The 14547-nt window shown below is 38.8% G+C and overlaps 2 protein-coding genes and 2 long non-coding RNA genes across 4 annotated transcripts; 2 read left to right on the forward strand and 2 right to left on the reverse strand.

The window, feature by feature from the left end:
• The first annotated feature begins 66 nt into the window (after positions 1 to 66).
• On the forward strand, positions 67 to 1058 carry LOC126623662 (uncharacterized). Its single transcript, XR_007623830.1, has 2 exons — positions 67 to 672; positions 997 to 1058. It is a non-coding gene; the product is annotated as an uncharacterized LOC126623662 (long non-coding RNA).
• Positions 1059 to 1134: 76 nt separating this feature from the next.
• On the forward strand, positions 1135 to 1651 carry LOC126623663 (uncharacterized). The gene is made up of 2 exons (XR_007623831.1): positions 1135 to 1220; positions 1524 to 1651. It is a non-coding gene; the product is annotated as an uncharacterized LOC126623663 (long non-coding RNA).
• Positions 1652 to 2016: 365 nt separating this feature from the next.
• LOC126623659 (probable hexosyltransferase MUCI70) lies at positions 2017 to 8549 on the reverse strand. The gene is made up of 7 exons (XM_050292617.1): positions 8110 to 8549; positions 6807 to 7562; positions 5418 to 5773; positions 3901 to 4112; positions 3214 to 3470; positions 2929 to 3107; positions 2017 to 2582 (listed from the first exon to the last, which is right to left on the reverse strand). Exons 1-7 carry the CDS (start codon positions 8369 to 8371, stop codon positions 2499 to 2501), a joined length of 2106 nt encoding a protein of 701 aa, XP_050148574.1. The 5' UTR covers positions 8372 to 8549; the 3' UTR covers positions 2017 to 2498.
• An 833-nt stretch (positions 8550 to 9382) lies between these two features.
• On the reverse strand, positions 9383 to 13890 carry LOC126621044 (putative cyclic nucleotide-gated ion channel 8). The gene is made up of 8 exons (XM_050289404.1): positions 13692 to 13890; positions 12967 to 13094; positions 11892 to 12480; positions 11543 to 11752; positions 11112 to 11419; positions 10861 to 10972; positions 10455 to 10691; positions 9383 to 10292 (listed from the first exon to the last, which is right to left on the reverse strand). The coding sequence occupies exons 2-8, from the start codon at positions 13023 to 13025 to the stop codon at positions 9579 to 9581; spliced, it is 2229 nt and encodes a 742-aa protein (XP_050145361.1). The 5' UTR covers positions 13026 to 13094; positions 13692 to 13890; the 3' UTR covers positions 9383 to 9578.
• Positions 13891 to 14547: the final 657 nt, after the last annotated feature.

Consider the following 14547-nt stretch of genomic DNA (forward strand, 5'->3'; position numbering starts at 1 on the left):
CTTCACAGTTTTTTTTCATAGGTGGTTTTTTTAAGCACCTCACTCCCAAACTAGTTCCGAGTCTCTCTGGTTACAAACTCCAATCTTTCTTACGTCCCCTCCCTTCCACCGCCACTCTTCGTCAGTCATCTTCTCCACCACCCAAAACATCACCGTCGTAGCAAGTCTGGCGACCACCACGATGGCCCATCTTCTCGATTGTCCTCCTCCCAGTCTCCCTCCCTCCCTCCCAAATCCCACAGTACTGACATCTCATCTTTCCCATTGCTCTCTATCTCCCTCAATGATATCACCGAAAACCCAGAAGATTGTTCCATCGTCAACCCATCACCGCCACAGCGACTACCACCACCCCATCACCGGCATCGAGATCTCTTTAGGCATTATCTCCTCCTTGACCGCACCACCCATTCCTCGTTCTCTTCTCCCTCCCAGCGTCGAATCAATTGCGCCAATTGCTTCGAGATCTCTGCTGAACCGATCTGGATAGAGCCTTGTGCCATCATCGATCTGAGTCAGATTGGAGCCTAGTGCCATATTCGATCCGAGTCAGATTGGAGCCTCGCGTCATCGTCGTTGATCGGAGTTGAGAGACAGAGACCTTGATTTAGGATTGGGAAAGATAAGCAAAAGAGACGGGGACAAAGGAAAGAGCTCGATCAGGAGGATATGGTTGTGCGTTCTCCCACGGGCGATCCCCTTCTGTATGCTAAGGAATACGATCTCAACGAGGTCGTCCCTGACCAAAAAAAAAATGTGAAATTGAACTTGTGGACCCGGCCCGTAACAGCTCGTTTCAAATGAACCGGGTTACGTCTGGTTTCTAAATTAGAAATCCCATTACCCGGCTCGACCCGGCTTGTTACTATTTACAATGGGTAGGGTTCGGTTCCTGTAAATTTGGCCTAACCCGACCTGTGCCCACCCTAGTATATTCTGTGAGAATAGAGACCACTGTACAACCGTACAATTCTTGCCAAACCCAATAAGGATTAGCCCCTTTTCTAGTAAGACGTTCTTATTCAAATTGGAATGAAACAATAGGCTCTAACTTTCCAGTCTCATGCTCACATTCTAACATCTCCCGCTTAAGCATGAGGCCACTGTTTTTAAGCACAACCTTTCCAATTATCAAAAGGTGATCACTACGCCTTTTCAAAAATTTATCATCACAATCAATGTTCCATTCATTTCAAATATAAAAACAAAGAACTTTCGAAGTTTCCCAAAAAAAAAAAAAAAAAAAAAAAAAACCAAAGAACTTTCGACTACAAACCAAGATGCAATATTAATTTTTCCAAGCGTACATATAGTCAATCTGCATATATAACTTGTGATTTGTTGGTGGACACAATTCCCCCTGCGAGTGTTTGAAACTCTTGTCAGTTTAAAATGCATCAAACTCTTTTAAACGAGTCATTTGTTGTATCAGGCGTGCCACTATTGGCTAATACCAACAAAAAAGTTGAATAATGTTGTTTATTGGAATGTAAGCTTGCACCAGAAATAAACTGAGCTTCGAGTCAAGAGAATGTGTCATGGATGGTGTAAAATCTATGTTAAGTTCTTTTCCATGCCTTATTTTGTAAAGGACTTCAAATATTTTCTTTATACATGCCAAATGATAACCACAAACTGATTGAACAGTTTATTATTCTCATATACATATAATCACATAAATGCATGACAGACTATATGGAAATAAATGGACATGAAGGACATGAAGGAAATGAAGGAACAATAGTTTCTTTGGTAATAACAGCAGTAGTACAAAATAGTTCCAGTTCACCAGAAAAAAGGAACCAGCACAAGCTTTCCTCAACCAAACAGATCTTTGACAAACAGCAGATTAGAGTTGGGTGGTTTTGAGCAACCACTTTCACAAGCAATTCCATGCCCGCAGCGCTCAAGAGCCTTACCCCCTCCAACTTTGTAATCTCTTCCACAGTCTCTCTTCAATGAAGCTACTAAAGTATTTGGTATGTGAGTGAGGGCAAAATGGCACAACAAGGTCAATTCAGCGAAATGAATGATCGATCAAATTGTATTTGCCTAAAAGAATATATATATGCATATAGTACATGCCTTTGAATAAGCAATTACAGAAACAATATAACAGCAAAACATCCATTTGGTGTAAAATACATGAATGGACCTATGATTTGGATACAGTGTCAGTTGCCATAAGCGTATTGCTACTTGCCTCCGAATCCAGATACGGAGCAACGAATGAAAAAATGGGACGAATAACAACCAAGAAGCGTTACGTATCTTTTCTAAAGAGCCAGCTCAGCAGTAAAAGCGACCGCAGAAATGCTAACTTCACCCCCACAAGAACTCTCTGGATAAAAAAAGAAAAGTTCTTCATCGTTATAGTCTTCTCACATTAAAAGTGCAAAATTTCCATCTACCATGTAGTCAGTCTGCACTTCTACACAGTGAAGAGTGTGGCCAAACACCATTCGTATAAAGCAGGATTCGGAAAAGCCAAAGAAGTTCTACTCCGTTGCCTCTTTCCGAATACTCTGCTTCTCTTCTGATCTGTGGCGAAACAACTTAGCTATGGCTCTCCTCTCGCAATCCTGCAACATTGACAGAATCAGATTAAAAATGTTATAACCAATCCAGGCTCCTTTTTTTTTTTTTGCTCCTATTGAGAAAAATGCTTGGCTTTTTATGCACAAGGAGTAATTCCTCCTTACAAGGTTGACTCATGAACTGGGATTTACCCGCCTAAGATTGTAAGAAGAACAACTTTTTAGTCCTTATCCATAAGGCATCCAAGTATTGTTATTCTTACTATTCATTTATTCACTCATGTTGGTTGTGGTGAGGAGAGGTAATTCTTACAGTTACTGAATCAAATCCAAATTATTCACGCAGTTTACATTCAGTTTGGCTATAACCAATAATCTGCATAAATTTTACCTTGAACATATGAAGGTGGAGAGGTTTTTCCGGATTCATCCTTCTTAACTTCTGGTATGTATATGCAAAACTTAGTTGATCACGAGGGGTAAACCGCTCAAGCTCATTGAACCATAGACATGAAAACAAGTTTGACATTGGAGTGTGTGCCCGGATGATAAAAGACCCTTCTGGTACATCTGCAGATGTGATTAAACAAATTATGTCATGGATTGGTAAAAGAAAATGCATTGCAGTCAAAATATTTTAATGAAAACGCTCTTTTTCTCATTGAACAAATCATACTGCTGGGAAGAAGCCTGTTGGGGTCCAAGGCATTAAATTTTGTTAGGCCATCAGCTTGGTAGAAGGCAAATTGTTGATCTATGACGGTATGGTTATACTTATTCAATCTCTTATTCTGTGCAACTTCTTCCCATACACAGTGTCGGTTGTAGTGATTGGAAATTGCATACTCATAACCTTTTCGCCACAAAAAGTATTCCAATATGAGTAAGGGGTCAAGTTGGAGGCGCAATTTACTGTCCAACCAGATTGAATACCTGAAAATTTAAGCAAGGGTTTTAGACAAGAGCTAAGGAAAAGCACCACCCACCAAATAAACAAATCCAACGAGCAAAGCATACAAAAGCACTAGTTCTATTGTAGTAATATGCAGCTGCTTATATTCTTTGTACAGTGGTCCTCAATTGCTAGCTTAATCTCACACCTCCTAATGTTCTTAAAGATGCATATCATTTTTTGGTAAGATTTAATGACTGATATCTGAAATTTGAGTAGTGATTCAAGTTTAATAACTGATTTTCATAACTCTCATGGACACATAGACACACATGCACAATCTAATCTATACAACTAATGTGCGTAAACACACAATTTAGCATCGGTGTTACAACCTTTAAAGGTAACTGCTAAGTATGATTAACCACCTAGAAGATGACAATCAGTACATATTACTAGTCAAATTCTCACCTCGCAGAAGGAAAAAGCCGATGAGGCAAAAGTTTGGGAATTTTCCCCACTCGCCGCATATCAGTGTATGGTAGGTTCTTCACCACCACAATCCTCCATAAACCAATAAAACCCATCCTATCTGGTGTTTGCCCTTCAGCAATCAGGGTTTGCAAAGTAACTTCATCAATAAACATAACAAAGCACACATTCTTCCTTGACAGACGAGAGACCTGAAATCAAGAAAGTTTCACTTGAGTCGCCATTCTTGTTTATTCTGTTTTTCTTTTCCCTTTATTGGCTATGACAATTATTGCAACTTTATGTCTAAATCAAAGAATTTTCCTTTTTTTTGAAACTGAAAATGGATAAAACAGAACATTAATAGACTAAAAATTGCACTGTGATTGGAAATTTCCAGTGGATAAGTCTAAGTCCATTATAGAAGACCAGAAAAGGTATAAGATTCATTTAAACAAATGTATGAATTAACTGGAACATGGAACAAAAGAAAAATCACATTTCTGAAATATTAGGAAATAAAATCCTACCGAGCAAACTCAATCCCAAAGTTACATTTGAAGCAAGCTCAATCTCAAAGTTACATTTGATATGTTGGTCTACACTGCACATCATTGAATTTCAACTTAAAGAGTGTTGCAAGGTTAAACTGGCTGAATTAGATGATAAAAGAGTCCACGTTCCACTCATTCCACTCAAATCAAGGTACAAAGCGGACACTATATCCCAAACATTTATTATAGGAACTAGACAAGCCTTGGAGACTTGACTTTTTTTTCTTATGAGAAATGCACTGGAATTTGCTCTATCATGTGAGAGTTCAACAACCATGTAATAAGAAAAAGGGCCAAAACATTGTTATTTAGAGTATCAGCAGGTGTAAAAGTTATTGTAAAAGTTGTGACATGGTGTAAAAGTCATGAGATGGTATAAACTTTATAACTGATACCGTTAATCCAACAAGCTATAGTTCCATACTTGATTTACATATGAGTTATAGTCCATATTCCAATTAGTTTTCGGTCATTCAATCCAGGTTAACATGTCATGGCATAAAACTTCAATTTACGCCTGTGTCACAATTAGACCTGGCATTTGGACCCGACCCGTTAACCTGATCCGACCCAACCCGTTAATTTTAGTATTTCAATGGATGCTTAACGGGTTGGGTTGCTAATGGGTGAACCCGTTAAATAACGGGTCACCTTGGGTCAACCCGTTAGCATCCGTTAGTTGAGAATGTTTTAGTAATTTCAATAAAGTCTTAACAACAAAAAATAAACTCTATGCAAAAAAATAATAATAATAATTGTTAACGGGTGAAACGGATGACCCGTTAGTTTAACGGGTCGGGTTCGGATGACCCGTTAGCTTAACAGGTTGGGTTCGAATGACCTGTTAACTTAACGGGTCGGATTGGTTGACAAAGACGATATGAAGCTTTAATTTTGATTTTTTTTCTTGACAAGAAGATAATATGGATAATATTGTTCCCCCATTAAAGAGAAGCTCCTTACCGTTTTACCATAAGGTATCCTCAAGTGATCTGAATTTCCAAAGATACAAGAGATAACAGCGATGTGGCATCTGGTGATGTAATTTGTGTCATCTTCTGCCAAGTCAAATCCAGTGCTTGGGGATCCTTTAGGACCTTTAACAAAGCCACACTTTATGTTTTGATCATGTGCCAAAAAGGAATTTTCCCGTTCTTGCAAAGACTGATGCCCTGCAAATCTCGGCTCCCATTGCTCATCTGCTTCAGGCTTGTCCTCTGCTTCAGTATACTGCAAGCTGAATCTTGCAAACTTTGGACTTTCTAAAGGCTCTATAAGATGTGCAGTAGAGTTTAAAAACTTCATGTCACAAGAGGAACCTGAAGAATTTCAATATAACAGGTCAAAAACACAAAATCAGCGATAAGGAGCATCCCCTAAAACAGCTAGATTGAAGGCAACTCCTGTCATGAAGTTGCATTCAACTATATTCATAAAACAATCTTTCAAAAAACCAAGCAAGAAAAAAACAAGTACAATGGCTCTTCCAACCGGTCATGGTCTTATTCACAGCATTTACTCCTAACAACCCCAATTTCTATATCTAATAATCTATAGAAATATCTCACTTTAAATAAAACACCTGAAATTTGTTACTCCAAGAGGATGCTCAAGGAGATATCATGATTTCACAGAACCAGTTCTTATACATAAAGAGCAGCATCAAACAATCATTACCAAGCTCAAGTTCTTCCCAGTGCTTCCTAGTGCATGTAGGACTGGCAATAGGCATAAGTTTAAGAGATGCTAAATCTGAGGCCAAAAATATGTTTGATACAGAACAGTAAAAATTCATTAACAAAACCAAGATAGGTTCCTTTGAGGTTAATGAAGTTTAAGGACTCAGCACTATGGTCATGATTTTATAGGACTACTGACAACTTAAGAACATTGTAGCAATCACCATGTCGAAGTTATGTGTTTGCGGCTTCCTTTTCCCTTTTCTGTTTTTCTTTCTAAGTAATGGAAATAAATTAAGGAAATATAGTATGGGAAGCAGATGCCACTTCCACATTATACCAATATACTGAAATTATGCAGTTATCTAGTTGCAAAAAGAATTAACTGTTCTGTTCTGTCTGCACTCCATGGCACTTCTATGATTTGCAATAAGAACTATCTCTTTTGTATGTGCTAAGGAGTCCTTCTCTGAGTTTCATAAAAATTCTAATTTATAACCAATGGCATGCTGAGATCATGGGATCAAATGTGAAAATGAATAACAGATCCAGAAGCAGTAGCCACGATATATATCACTCATGCAAGCTGAATACAAAATCAATAAATGAAAAGATAAATGTAATTAGACATAGTTCTCACACACCAATTTACAAGAAGAAACAGATAATTTACCAGAAGATTTGTGGCGCTTAGCTTTCCTTTTTGTACTGGACCGCGACTTTCTTGAAGATTGACCAGAAATTACACTGACATGCCTGGAATTTCTGTTAACTTCATCCAGGTTTTGAAAGTGCTGAGCAGAGTCATTTTCAAATGGACTGGCGAAGACTTTATCAACCTTCTCAACAACATTATGATCATTAATTTCGATATCAGGAACATCAAGGGACTCTCTACCATCTTCATCATGTGATTTTTCTTCACCAAAATGGTCATCATTCTGATGTCTTGTATCATCATAAAAATCAATCCCGTCATCATACTCGTCATCAACATGAATTACATCCTTTTGCTTATCCAAATCTTCATCCCTATACTGTTGACTATTCTTCAGAGAGGCCTCATACTCTGCTTCATAAACTTTCAACTCATTGCGCCCAGCTTCGTTGTACAATCCCCCTTTCCTATTGGAACGTTTAGTTAAGTCGTCATTTGAGGACTTCTTTTTGCTGCTTTTAACACTCACAGGAACATCATCCTTATATGTGGATTCATCCCTAACACCTGCACTACTATGCTCCACCTCATCCCCATTGTAATCTTCATCCCTTCTCCTATCATCTTTATCCCAATACCTAGAATCTCGGCCATGAACTACCGAACCCTTCCCAAACCTAAGGACTTTAGAAGTCTCTGTCCGTGTCACATTTGTGAGAAAGTCAAGATCATTCTTTAAGTCGTCTTCCTCAGCATGAGAACTATTTATTTCTGTGCCAACACGAGAAAGCAATCATTTAATACAAAGCTAGAATCCATATACTTCCATAACCAGATACTGTTGAATTAATTATAGCAAAAATGTGAAAGCCTTTTGTAACATTTCTTAAAAAACAATGGAGAAGGAAATCAAACAATTAGTCGGGTTGATCCTTTTCCTACACCTATCAACAATCAAGCAAAGACATCTAATACTCCGAATGTTTCGCACTCTCTTTGTAACAAACAAGACCAAATGCTTAGCTAAAACCTGCATACTTCCATAATCAGAAACTTCAAATGAACAAAAACACAGATCTATCATTGCAGAAGCACTTAGTTATCTCCAAAACCGAAATGTGAAATCAACTAAGAAAGTAAAGTAAAATGTGACCCTTCTTTCTATATTTTCTCAGCAGCCAAACAAGGCAGTCGCCACCAGACATTCAAAGTGCATAAGATTGACAAGTAACTAACTAACTCCCTTTTCCTTTCCTTCATTTTCCCGGAAACCAAACAGAAAGTTACTGAAGAAAATTGAGAAGCAAAACATACATACCTCTATTGCTGCGGGAGAGGTAATAGTAGGCGAGGAGAGTAAGAAGGAGGACTAGGAAGAGGAGGAGGAGGAGGACGGCGCCAATGGAGATTCTAAGTGGGCCCTTGTCGGATCGACCAGATCGGCGGGTCCGAACGGGCTTGTGGTGAGCGGAGCGGATCCCTATGGCGAGGTGTTCTGGTGGTCCTCCGCCGTTGGAATGGTGGGGATCGTGGCCGCGTAATCCCAACCGCTCCAGCCCTGACTGCCTCTGCTGAGCCATTCTTGCATCGTTAATCTCACTCCTCTCTCGCGCTCGACTCCTCCCACAAAGTACATATGAGTTTACCCTCTCTGTTTTTTTTTTTTTTTTTTTAATCTTTCAATGTTTTAATCTGTGAATATTAAAAGAAAGAAAAACACATCTGGGAAGAGTGTGAAGGAAGCGAGCGAGCGAGCGATGGATCGACGTTTGAGTGATTAAAAACACATATTAACTCTCTGTTTTAAACCTCCGTTTTAAAAACACATATAGTACCACGCATATTTTCTCGAAATCTAAGCATGTCATAGTAAATAAAAAGGCTTGGACATACATATATTGAGCTTTTACTTACACTAGCTGTAGTTAGTAGTTAGTGTAAGCTGAATATTATAATCATGTCATTACTAAGTAGTTTTGAAGTGATGACATTGTGAATGTATAAATGTATAATCATGTGATTACTCAATAATCTCGAAGTAATAATAAGTTGAGAGTATAACTCTATAATCATGTCATTACTGAGTAGTCTTGAAATAATGACAAGTTGGGTGTGTAACTGTATAACCATGTCATTACTGAGCAGTCTCTAAGTCATCACAAGCTGAGAGTATAATTGTATAATCATGTTAGAAGTAATGACAAGTTGAGCTGTATAATCATGTTATTACTGAGTAGTCTCGAAGTAATATGGAGAGTGCTACTTAGTGGGAAGAAGATGTGGAGTTGGAAGTATCTTCTGCTTGGTGTAATTGAGCAACTCAAGGAAATGAATGCCGGTGTACCTACTACCTACAGATCACGGACACGCAGTTGAGTCGGATAATTCTCAGATGTAATCAAGGCATGGGTTGTAATCTTTCATTTTTGGTTGAATTAATTCACCTACATAGGTAATCTAGTGTGTAGAAAATGTAACTAGTAAGTTCTTTAGCCCAAATATTATTTAGAATTTTGAGGTAATAAAGGTCCTTTTTCTTTGTATCCAAGGGGTAGAGAGGGGGAAGCACACTGATGTAGCTAACTTGGGTATAAACGATATGAAGATTTTCCTTTCGTTTCTCTCCAATTTTTTTTTAACAAGATGTTTTACATTCCTTTGAATGACTAGGAAGTGCCAACCAAAATCATGCTATGGCAATTGTGTGTGAGTGACTAGTGGTATACATTTTATACAGCCAAAGCTACCAAAACGAGCTCGGATTTTTAACATCAATTGAGACTGGGATTACTTGTCATCATAAGCAGAGAAATCGGGTTCAGTGGGCTTCTGCAGCTTCAATATCTGCTCCCTTCCACTGCGGATCCTATGACCACGAAGAGCATTTGCTGCAAACCGGGATGCATAGATGGCAGAACGAAGCATGCTTGTACCAGAACCGCCTTTAAAATCACCACCACCACCACCATCATCATCATCTCCTTCACCGTAGTCAAAGCCTTCTTCCTCTTCTCTACGCTGTTTTTCCGCCAATTTTCTCCTGTAGTGGCGCCATGCGGCTTGGATAAAGCACGCTGCCCAAGTCCTCCACTGCTGGGAGTAGAAACGAAAGGTGTACTGAACCTGTCTGCTATGCAGGTGCCGAAACTGACTGGCAACAAATTTCAACTCCTCTGCTTCTAAAGCAAAAGCCTCAACCTCAGTTAAAGCCTTCACAGTTCGAGTTGACGATGGCAAGTTAGAACCAGCTTTAGGATCCAGTGCCCATGTTAGGAGCTCTTCTCCGCAAAAGTCCCCTTCTTTCAGTACACCGCTGTTGAAAAATCCACTTCTACCGCCATCTGTAGTAACACTTTCTAGGCGACCACGTATGATGAACAGCATCTCAATAACCGGATCCCCTTCCCGGACAATGTAGGTATTGTCCGTGCATAAACTTGGTTTCAGGCGCTCACAAATGGCGTCAAGTAACCGCTCATCCATATTGGCGAAAAGAGGCACCTGCATAAGTCACTCATGACCATGTGAAATTATCCGTCTTCAAAATACATAGAGCATATATAAGAAGACGATAACATATTCCTTGTAAACATGCATCTGCAATAACATAGCGACATTCACGATTAAGAACGAACAATAACAAAGGTGAAACTGGATGCTTACCCTTCTAACCAAATTCAAGCAGAGATGGCGTTTAATGTCCCTTCTTAGATCTTTTGGAAGACTCTGGACAATGTTCTCCTCATCCACACCGCGAGTCTCCAACCACTTGTATTGATCATAGCGCCTAACCCTTTCCCTAAGTTCTTGTGGAAGCCAGCGGTGGTGCATCCACTGCTCAGAGTCACGCTTTTTAATCCGCATCTCCTCAAGACGAATTGTTAGAGACTGAAGGTACGTCTGTCGATATTTCATTAAACATCAAATTAGCCCTCAGCTCAAAGCATATAAAGCCATTAACTAACTAAATGCAGGTTGCTAACTCTCAACATATCAGTTATTTGTGGCGTAAAATTTGGATCACGTATACATATCCATAAAGCATTCACAGGATTCATTTGCATCTCACCTGGATATTTCCAATCAGAAGGGCAAAGAGGATGAGCCCAAAAATGCCTATCCCAATGGAAAATAGAACCTCTAGAGGGTACGTGCTAGTTTCGAGCCCCTGGCCAAGTGTACTGCAGAAAGTGAAAGAACAACGTACTGAAAATTGGTAAGACTTTCAGAACCCAAATCAGAACATTAGCGTACTTAATACAGAATTTTCACCGAATTTTGAACAAGACAATCCTTGATGAGCGAGTTACACTTACACACCTTAAATTTTTCAGTCCCCACCACAAGCAGAACAATAATTTGGACATAAATTCGGCTGATGCAATGACATCTGAAGATATAGCCTCTGCGAAGATTCCAAAATTAAATGGCGGATTTTCCCCTTCCGCAGTGCAGCTCTTCTTAAGAAGATCCACTCTGATTTTTTGCCATTCTTTGAATCCGGGGGCATTTGCATCAATGCCACAGTACAAGTATTCTATCCTACATTTTCCACTATTTCTACAAGCTCCCCGCCAGCATCCATCATAGCGCTCAACAGCTAATAAGTACCATGCAGCCCCGGTGACCTGTAAATTTATCCAAGAGTGGCCAAATCAATTCAATAGAATGGTAATACTTCCTATAAGGTACTTCAGCTAGTGGTAGTATTCAGAAACTATGAAGGAGGCAGGAGAAGATAAAACACTTACTTGAGCGGCAAGCATAAACCAAAGCAAATAGTAGGCAGCCCCGGCCCAAGCACTTTCGGCAAAAGCACCTGCACTCCTTTTCAGATCAGAGTTTAAAGCTAATAAGCGGATAAATCTCGGTAGTAACTGGAGCCAGACAATAAACAGCAATGCCTGTTTCGTAGCCAAAACCTCTGACTCTCTTCCATGCAAGAATCTCCAAACCACAATCTGTAGTCATGAGCAAACAAGATAAATCCAAGAACCATCGTTTCTATATTCCAAATTTGATTGCTATGAATATTAGAGTAAAGAATTTTTCGCCTTGCAGCGGGGTCAATGGTAGAAATTGGGTATGTTGCATGCAGACCTGGGGTAAGGGGAGCACAGAAGCCAAGTCAACTAAGAAATAACGGTGTAGATATCGCTTTGCTATCTGCGGAGGATCTATCACAAGTTCGCCTCTTCCGAAAACCCGAGATGATGGAGCAATATAAGCTGTACGAAACTGTAAAGCCATGCGAATAAGGTAGAAAGCATCTACTAATGACCGTATAGTTATAGTTGTCGTTCCTAATCTTCGATCGATAGAGAGGCAATCCTCATCATTGTCGAAGATTGGAAGATAGAAGAACAAAGGGTCAATGGATATTGCAAAGATGCAAGTTATGACGAAAAGCCTGTTCCATAGCAGGAGGGATTTGTCTTGGGGGTCAAATATCTTTTTATCAGACACTTTAAGATCTTCTGGGAACACTGCGCGGGTGACGCCAGTTCTTAATGATCTACCAAATGTCTTTAGTCCATCTGTTCCCTGTTGAATTCCATACCTGAATGATTGTGACGGTGCTCTCTTTGGTTTTCCACCAGTAAAAGGGAATGACTCGATACTAAATCCACATTTATTCATTTTACCGGTATCAGAACTCATGGAATACGTAGAACCCAAGTCATCCAACCTACAAATAACAATTCATAACCATAAAATTCTGCGGAAAACTCCATAAATATGTTTTTGCATCGTCAAAGTTTTACCAGCAACTCAGTTTGACTCGTCAAAGAAGACATACAAGTTCAAGGCTTCAATGAACTTGAATTAGAATTCATTTGGCTTATTGAAAAGTACATATGCTAAGAGAAATCCAGCACAAAAAAAATGAGAAATCCTTAAGAATCTAAACAACACTTATATTTTTCATGTTCTCAGGCGTTAACCATAACGACCCAGCGCAGCCAAATGAAGCTAAACAAGAGTAATTGAAAGAAAACACAATCGATCAATGTAGGAAGAATCCGCTGGAAAAGAAAATACATTCTGAGGCCTTCGGTTACAAACCACTAGAAAGACGCAGATAAGATCCATATGTCAACGACAGTTATAGCCTCCGGAAGAAGGAAAAGGAAAACAGAAAGCAGAAGAGCAAAGGATAATGTACAATGCATACCGTACAAATTTCTCCTTTTGGCCACCAATATACTGTGATTTGCGAGTGCAATCGAACATTTTGTATCAGCGGTTACATAGATGCAAGACGAGAAAGTGAGAATTCACAGCAAGCCCCAAATCAAGTCACTGATGAGTGGCAAAGAAATGCAGAAAATTCAATCAGTACAACAATATACTCAATAAAAACAATCAGGTACGACGCTGCCATGGTATACATTGGAGAAAAAACTTTAAAAACTGCACTCAAGCTTAGGAGTTTCGAGCGTAGAGATGATCATTGTTCATCAAAACAGAGGAAAAAAATCGAAAGAATACAATGCTGTTATTCATCTATGATCTTAACATAACATCATGGTAGATCATTTGCATGTTTAATGCAATTATCGGTTCTTGTACTTTCTTTTTGGGAGGATAGTTTGATCTCGGGACGCAATGGGTTGAACATGAGAATCCTAACGACCAGAGCAATCCACTGCTTGCAAGAAAATAACAAATTGTATCCTCTAATTATCTATTACGAGCTCAATGTAACGTTATGATCCGAGTATTTGGCATTGTTAAGGATTGCATGGTGATCTATATCATCTAAACATATATTAATTAAAAATGTAAAAATATTCGCCCCTACCAGATAAAAATTCAACTTTCTTCCCTATAATTTAACGTTTGAAATCAGAATTAAGAAGGAAAGACGAAGCAGGAGTAACAAAAGGATGAACTTACATGGATCATGTCCAGCTTTTGATTCTGTAATCTCTAAATCTCCAATAATATTATTAATAAATAATAATAATGAATGTTTTGGAAGATGTTGGAAACATTAGGGTTTGAGGAGGAGAAAGAAGGTGGGTGATTTAGAGAGAGAAAGACGGATGATAAGAGATAGAGAAGGCTGGTATTGAGGAGGGTGGGGGAGAGCTAGACCGTTAGAACGGTTATGTAAACAAGTTACAATCTAAAACATGGAGCATGGTTACCATTTGGTTTTTAATTTTTACTTTCTATCAAAACTAAAAATAGCCAATTTAAGTTTTCAATTTTTTCTTAAAATGAATTGTAATCTTGAATTTTGATTTAGAATAGACCTTGTGTTTCTCCACCTTTTGCGAAGAATGTATCTTCATCGTATGAACTTCATATTCGAAATCGTTCAATTTCTCAGTCTTTATTTGAAGACCATCTCTATGAAAAATTAATCAAATCGGAGATCGTTTAGTAATCAAGTGTATCTACTTAATGGACGATTCATCATGAATATGTTACTTGGTGCTCACATTGTCGATTTGTTTCATACATTTGGAGGACTAGAAGATCTCTTATTCGAATGCTTTTTGTAAAGATGATCGTCAAATGAACATTAACAAGTTCAACGGTTCTGATTATGAAATTTAGTTACAGTGAATACATGTTATTCACAAAAGATGAGATATTTGCATTCTCACGTGGGGGAATTCAAAACCTCGAGAGCTGGAGAAAATTTTTTGAGCGGCCAATATTTAAGCGAGTACTCCATGTGCGAAACATAAGTGGAGGGACACGAAAAAATAGGTCAATTTCTGCACTTGTATTATGACATGTG

Source organism: Malus sylvestris, chromosome 5 (genome assembly GCF_916048215.2).
Source record: "Malus sylvestris chromosome 5, drMalSylv7.2, whole genome shotgun sequence".
Classification (NCBI taxonomy): Eukaryota; Viridiplantae; Streptophyta; class Magnoliopsida; order Rosales; family Rosaceae; genus Malus; species Malus sylvestris.